This window comes from Herpailurus yagouaroundi, unplaced genomic scaffold (assembly GCF_014898765.1).
Source record: "Herpailurus yagouaroundi ecotype Mexico unplaced genomic scaffold, PumYag 29, whole genome shotgun sequence".
In the NCBI taxonomy this organism is placed as follows: Eukaryota; Metazoa; Chordata; class Mammalia; order Carnivora; family Felidae; genus Herpailurus; species Herpailurus yagouaroundi.
Genome location: NW_024412377.1, coordinates 116,079,421 through 116,087,292, shown reverse-complemented (window position 1 = coordinate 116,087,292; position 7,872 = coordinate 116,079,421). Strand labels below are relative to the sequence as shown.

Here is a 7,872-nt window from a genome sequence, read left to right as displayed (position 1 = left end):
TTTTCCCTATGTTGCAATTTATTACCATCACTAATTTAAGATTTGTCAGAGAGAACCTGAATATAAAACATACAGGTCTCCTCCACTATTTGAAAGTGCAGTGTTCTTATGAAACCTTTCATAAGTCACAATGGTGTCAAATGAAGAAACAATTACCATTAATTTATATGAAAAAGTTTTTGAGACTTCTCAGACCAAATATATGACCTCTCTTAGACTTTTCTGATACTTGAGGACACATCTTGCTAACAGATACCAAAACAAATTGAGATGCTCATAGACACACTTCAAAGCTATAGTGGCTTGATGCTGACATGCTTAGTTCTTGGGGAAGGAGCTTAGTGTCACTCGCTGCTCCAGGTCATGGTACTTCTATAAGGCATCACTGCAGAAAAACACTGAATGCTATTTTTGCTTTTGCCTTTTTGTAAAAGCAGAAATCCTCCTTGGATTTTTCTGTTAGTGAAAAAAGGCCCTAATGTAAGTCTTTTATAAAAGCAAAGTGGCAGAACGTGAGCTTTCAAAACATGGGAGATACCCATACTGGCTTTACTTTCTTGGCACACACATCACAGAGCAAGTATTTACTTAATTGTGTTTGTCTTTTTTTCACTGTTTCTGTTCAGTTTTTGAATTATATTATTTTCATCCATTGCTTATTTTTTCTTTCCTTAATATTAAACTTTAGTTTTCATTATAATTTACTTTTTCTTAACCAAAGCTAGCTCTCAAAAATTATATAGAATGTTTCATATAGATGTGTTTCATTGCAATACCTGAAAGCAATAACAATCTGTTCTAGGACTGAATGGCAGTGATTGTTGACTAAGTGTTTTCTTTAACCCAGAAAAAATGAAAACACTAATTCATAAAGATGTATGCACCTCTCTGTTTATTGCAGCATTATTAAAGTAGCCAAGATATGGAAACAACCTAAGTGTCCAATGATAGACAAATGGATAAGAAAGATATGGTATAGATGCACAATGGAATATTACCTAGCTACGAAAAAGGATGAGATTGTGGCATCTGACCCAACATGGATAGACCTAGATAGTATTATGGTAAGTGAAATAAGTCAGATTGAGAAAGACAAATATTGTATTGGTCTTTATGTATCATCTACATGTCATCTACTTTTGATTTCAGTCCTATGTAGACTCTAAAAAGTAAAAAAAAGCAATATCAGATCTATAAATACAGAGAAGAAACTGATGGTTGCCATAAAGGAAGGGGTTAGGGAGATGAGCCAAAGGGGTAAAAGGGAATGGGCTATAACAGGTTTCCAGCTATGGAATGAATAAGTCACAGGAATTAAAGGCACAGGATAAGGAATATAGTCAATGATATAGTAATAGGGACCTATGGTGACAGAGAATAGCTATGTGGTGAACATAGCGTAATGTATAAACTTGTTGAATCACTATGCTGTACATCTGAAACTAATGTAACAGTGTGTGTCAACAACATACAAATTTTAAAAAGTTATTTTCTTTAACTCTGTTCTGAAAAAAATTATTTTAGAAAATATGTCCAAGTTTTCTATATGTAAAACAGAATCTACTTGGTTATCATTCATCTACACAATTTAATACCTTACTCTTTTCACTTAATATTTTCCCATGACACAAAAAGTTTTGAAAGAATAACATTCAATTCAAAGTGAGTTAAAATACCTCAAGGACCCCTGTTTACAGATTCAGAATGCCAGGAGTATTGGTGGCTCTCCCATACACGCGCAGCAATTTAAGGTACTTGCCTCTTAAAGGGCATGGTGTGAAAATCCAGTTTAAAATTAGAAATTGTTGGGGTGCCTGAGTCGCTCAGTTGTTTAAGTGTCTGACTCTTGATTTCTGCTCAGGTCATGATCTTGTGGTTGTGAGATCAAGCACTGAGTCAGGCTGCATGCTGAGTGTGGAGCTTGCTTGGGATTTTCTCTCTCCTTCTCTCTCTGCCCTCCCCCTCTCAAAATAAATAAATAAACATTAAAAAATAGAGATTATTAAAAATGACAGTTAAAATATATTCTGGCTTGATCTTTGTGCTTTGTGTTTTGAAGCAGGCTCCAGGATCTGAGCTGTCAGCACAGAGCCTGATAGGAGTCTCAAACCCAGAAACCATGAGATCATGACCTGTGCTGAAGCCGGATGCTTAACTGACTGAGCCACCCAGGTGCCCCTGATCTTTGTTAACAATAATCTTTTAAAAACAATTCACGTTGAAAATAGTGCTAACTAGATAAATAATGACATATTCTTGATGAAGACACAGAAACAATAATCGTGGTTGTAAAGATGAAAGAAGTTCAACCCGCAAAGTGCCTAATCCTCTATGCCCGAGTGTCAGACTATCACGAAAATAAAAAATGGAAACAATACTTCTAAAGCAGTTGGTTGTTATACTTTTTGGTTGAAGGGAAAATATTGAGAAATTTCCTTTACTTTTTTGTGAGGCAAAACAAGAATATCTGATTGGTCAGAGCATTAAGCATGGGAATGATCCTTGGTCACTCTTAGGTTTGGCTAGTACCCCTAGGGATACGAATTGGTGGGCCACAAATCCAAGCCTTGATGAATGAACCTATCCAGCACAATTTCCTTCCTTCTGCATCAGAGGGCATCTCTTTCCTGAAGAGAAGCACCTTCAACTCTATAGGAAAGGTTAACTTTTTTTTTTTTTTTTTACAGCATCCTGGATGAGGCAGGACAGAGCCTCATCCTAGCTGTCATGGGGAGGAAACGGAAACGTGCCAGCTCCACAGTCCTTAGCCACATGCTGAGGCAGCAGGAATCCCCAGTTGTGAAGCAAGCACCTCAGAAATAAAGAACCGAGGGACCAACGGCCAGGGACTACAGCAAGAAAACAGGAAGATCAAGTCAAAGAGGTTGGAGGCAGGGCATTACTCATCTTCCCTTTTATTTTTGGTATTATAAAAAGGGGGGTGGACATATTTGGTATTGTAAAAAGGGGCTGTGCATCTTTGGCTTGCACAGAGAAAATCTAGGGCATCTCCACATTGAGGACCACCCCCGCCCCAAGAATCTAGAGACAAGTGGTTCACGGCCAGCCTTATACCCCCAGGCCTAACGGGCCACTGTGTGAAGAAGAGAGCAGGTCTGGCTTTAGCGACCTCAAATGCGAGCAAATAGGGAACGCACGGCTGGAGATGGGGCGGGGTAACGCCGGTGGTCTGAGCGCTGATTGGCTGGAGGCACTCGTCGCCTGGTGCCATTTGTTGTTGAAGCTGCGCACCTGACGCAATCAGCAGCGTCCTGCACGTGCAGCCGTTTAAGCGGCGTCGCCCCCTGAGAGGACCCCGGGAGAGCAAGCAGCGGGGAGGTGAGTGGCCTGGCGACTTTCTTCCTGGCGCGGGTCTCTGTTGGCCCCTGTGGGTTTCCCGGTAGTGGGAGTTTAGGCTAGAGGAAGAACGGATGGGGCAGGTGGGCGTTGGAGCCGTCCTTTGGGGCTTTTTCTTTACTTGCCAGTGTAGGTCTTAAAGCCCGGCTGACGCCTGTAGGGCGAAGAGGCCTGTAGAGGAGGTAAAGAAGCATCTTTGCCCAGCTTGTGTGTGGCGTTTTATCCGAACAAGAGTGGCTGTAGTACCATTTGTGTACAAATGCCCCTTAGAGTAACTAGTTGTCCATTGTTGAAAGGATTTGGGCCACCTAACTAGTGACCCCTACCCCGCCAAGCTTGAAGGCCTTGGCCCTGGCTCCCTCTCTCCCAGTAAACTATCAAAACCTACAAACCAAACATCTTTACTTTTGAAGGGAGGTGTGCAAAGAGAGAAACATGGAGTAGTAGTTGAGAAATTTCCCTTACCCTTAATATCCAGTAAGCTGTTTGGGAGACCCTTGAAAGGAGAGGATAAAGTCAGTAAACAGATTTTGGAGAAAGGCCCAGTAGGGACATTGTGGTTGCAAGAGTGGTTAAGTAGTTCAACTCATTTTTAAAGATAAAAAATAAGGGGATCTTTGGGGAAGATCAGCAGCTAGTTCAGTAGTTTTGGGAGGTGTATGTGAAATTGTGACAGTTCATGTTGTTAAGTATATGATTCTGATCTAATAGAGGCCAAATGTACGTTTTTTTAAAAAAATTTAGATAAAAATAGAACTGGAAGCCACCATGGGAGATGAAGATTGGGAAGCGGAAATAATCAAACCTCATATGTCTTCCTATGTTCCTGTATTTGAGAAGGTAGTAAAATTTAAAGTTTGTGGTTATTAAACACTACAGATTTTATTGAAGTTGAAAATCACTGTGGTAGGAAAGTTCTAGATTACAGTCCGGTGGAGTGTGCTGTGCTTACCTCCATCTGATTGTTATTAACTGCCTTAGGGGCAATGAAGAGGAGGCACTCTAAGCCTCAAATGGAATAAAATAGTATGAGGTAATTTGATAATTAACTAAAATATGTGTAGTGATATTGACAATTTAAATGTCAGTGATTGAGGCCTTACTGTGGGTGGAAGCAGGCTGGTACAAATATGGTTGAACATGTTTGACAGACACTTGTATTGAAAACTGAAAAATACAGTTTGGTGTTGGGTGATATTTTGAATTCTATAAATTGGTTTCCTACAAGTAGGATGAGTATGTTAGGCTGGTTGAGATGGTGTCATCACTTGGCTCTTCAAATGTGCAAATCATCAGATCTTTTTCCTTAGTGGCATTTGGAGAGTTATATTGTAATTCAAAAGAACAGGACTTGGAATAGCTTTTTGGGTTTCAGTTCTGATTTGAAAGTTGACTTAAAAAAAAAACACTCTACTTTAGAAGTTAATATATATATTTTTAATGTTCATTTTTGAGAGAGAGAGAGAGAGAGACATAGTGTGAGCTGGGGAAGGACAGAGGGAGAGAGGGCGGGAAATAGAATCCGAAGCAGGCTCCAGGCTTTGAATTGCCAACATGGGGCTCGAACTCACGAACCATGAGATCATGGCCTAAGCTAAGATCATGACCTGAGTCGAAATCGGATGTTTAACTGACTGAGCTACCCATGTGCCCCTAGAAGTTAATATATTTTAAAGGATTGTTTTTGCACAAGTGTTTTTATTTGAAAATGTCTCAAAAGTTGGTATTCTTTTCTTTTTTTTTTTTTTTTTTTTGAAGTTCATGTGTTCACTTTGAGAGAGACAGAAACATCATGAGCAGGGAAGGGGCAGAGAGAGAGGGAATCAGAATTCCAAGCAGACTCTGCGCTGTCAGCATGGAGCCCGCTGAGGGGCTCAAACCCACAAAACCTTGAGATCATGACCTGAGCCAAAACCAATAGTCAGTTGCTTAAATGACTGAGCCACTTAGGCACCACTATATTCTTTTTTTCTGGAATTTCCAGTTTGCATTTATGTTGGTCACTTTTTACAAACACTTCGTTATTTCGAGAGATATCTTAATGGAAGTTCTATCACATAAAAATATATGTAATCCTTTATTTCTCTTAGTTGGATTTGATTTATATATAAACTTTATTTCAAAATACTGAAGATTTTTGGGTGAGGGTGTCAAAATACTCAAGATCTTAATCTGAATTTATCGTGTTTTTTTTTTTTTTTTTTTTTGGAGCTTACTTGAGAAAGACATCTTTTGTGTGATACTTTTTTTTTATAGTCCTGTGCCTATCATAAAAAAAAAAAAATTTTTTTTTACAATATTGGGAAAAGAGGAGGAAAAAGTACTTAACAATCATGTTTATTAGCACACTCTTATAAATTTTTATTAAATTTTCTTTCCCCCCCAAATGACAGTACATAATAATATTTTTGATTCCAGCCTTTTCACTCTTGAGCACTATTCCATATTACTACTAACTTCCTAAACATAATTTCTTAAGGTTGCATAGTACTTCAAGGAATGGATCTACTGTAATATAATTGATTTTCTGTTGGTGGGAATTTAAGATGTTAGCTTTTCACTGTAATGTTGTCATGAATATCTACAGCTTAAATATATATATATTTTAATTTGGGAGTATTTTTTAAAAAATGGAATTACTTAAAGGATATTTTATGGTTCTTTTTACCGCGGTTCTCAGTAAATTTATTATATTACAAAGTTTAGTTCACAGATACAGACTTTTTCACTTGAACTTAGTCATTTAATTTTGTTTCTTCTTAGTCTGAGATTTTTTTCTTCATTAAGCATTCTTTAAATAGTACATTAGACTCAATCATGTTGTACTTGTTTTTTGCATAGGCTGTCTGAAATTGAGGGTGGTTGACTGTCAGATCTTTCAGACTTACCTTTTTGGAAATATTTGTGCTATTTAGTAACATACCTTGTTTAATATTAAGAATACTAAATTAAATGTTAATACTAACTTTACCTTATGATTCTTAATATTTATGTGGGGCCAATTTGTAAATTTTTTGTATCTGTCTGCAAACTTAATTCCTGATGCTGTTGAGCAATTAGCTATCTGGCCTAGTTGACTTGGAGGAACGTGGTGCAATCAATGCCTTTGTCTGCTTTGGTTAAATAAAAAGTGAGAAAGTGAGGATGATTACATGATATATACATGTGGGAGAGATCTGAAGTCTTTTATTTTGCCTAGTTTCATTTAAAGGCACCATTTTGATTGGTGGTTCTGAATTTCTATTTTAATTTTTTTTAAGTTTATTGATGTTGAGAGAGAGAGAGCGTGAGTGGGAGGTCTGGAGAGAGAATCCCAAGCAGGCTCCATACTGTCAGTGCAGAGCCTGACAAGGGGTTCAAACTCACATACTGCTGGAGATTATGTACTGAGCCGAAATCAAGAGTCAGATGCTTAACTGAGCCACTCAGGTGGCCCCCTGAATTTCTATTTTAAGAGACAGCTGGGCTTTTTGTTTTTTAGAATTTGTCTTCACCCTGCAGCTGTCTTGGCTTAATCTCATCTTAAACAATATGTGATCAGCCTTTTATGAAAACTTTCTAGGATTTTTATTTGGAGATTTAATATTTACCCATTCTTATATGATTTTGTACTGATAGGCCACTGGGAAGTGTACTACTTGGGTATAGACCAGTGAAAGATGTGAGGTTAGGAAGAATTTGATAATGCAGCAATTATGTAGTCCAGACATCTTAATTGTTAGGCATTTGCATATTTCATGTAAGCTTGTTGGAATGAGTTTTGGAGTGGTGAGTATGGTGAATGTAACAGGGTATTGGATTTGCTTACTAGCTGTGTAATGAATGCTTCTTGTTAGAGGACCATGGGAGTAGGTCTACATAGTGATTGCTTCCATCTATCTGCCTTTTTGGTGGCACATTTCAGAAGTCAAATACTCTTGTGATTAAAGTAGAAATAGTGTGAGATAATTGGCCCATCCACAATAAAATTTTGTTAAGTAGTAGTAGCAAAGTTTGTAATAATTAGGTAAGAAAATAAAGTTCGGGGCTTCTCTGTTCATACTATGATTCTGAAGTAGCGAGAAAAAATATGGCCCTTGAACATCATTGTATTTGCAGACCTAAGGAAGCTGAACTGCTAGAACCTTAAGAAGATTTTGAGCAATTTCTGCCTATAATTATCACTGAGATGTAGGAGGATATTGTGTCTTCTACTAGAAAGCCGGGATATTATTATATGGTAAATAAGAGCAACTTGTGGAAGCTGATCAAAATGGTCATCCAAATGAAATGGCCATCCAGATAAAAGTGGCAGGCTTGGAGGAAGGAGTTCTGATGACTCATAATCAAAATCTAAACAATTTTTTTTTTCACATTTTTTTTAATATATATGAAATTTATTGTCAAATTGGTTTCCATACAACACCCAGTGCTCATCCCAAAAGGTGCCCTCCTCAATACCCATCACCCACCCTCCCCTCCCTCCCACCCCCCATCAACCCTCAGTTTGTTCTCAGTTTTTAACAGTCTCTTATG

The 7,872-nt window shown here is 38.0% G+C and overlaps 1 protein-coding gene across 8 annotated transcripts in view; it reads left to right on the top strand.

Moving 5' to 3' along the window:
• The first annotated feature begins 3,226 nt into the window (after positions 1-3,226).
• The window catches only part of DDX4 (DEAD-box helicase 4), an 85,570-nt gene continuing 80,924 nt past the window's right edge, over positions 3,227-7,872 (top strand). For 7 of the 8 annotated variants that reach the window (XM_040453092.1, XM_040453098.1, XM_040453068.1 and 4 more), the window contains exons 1-2: positions 3,227-3,339; positions 4,102-4,197. In XM_040453092.1, the coding sequence (XP_040309026.1) occupies positions 4,126-4,197 (72 nt within the window). In that variant the 5' untranslated portion in view covers positions 3,227-3,339; positions 4,102-4,125. The remainder of the gene's footprint in view (positions 3,340-4,101; positions 4,198-7,872) is intronic. The other variant, XM_040453109.1, reaches the window with a different exon arrangement.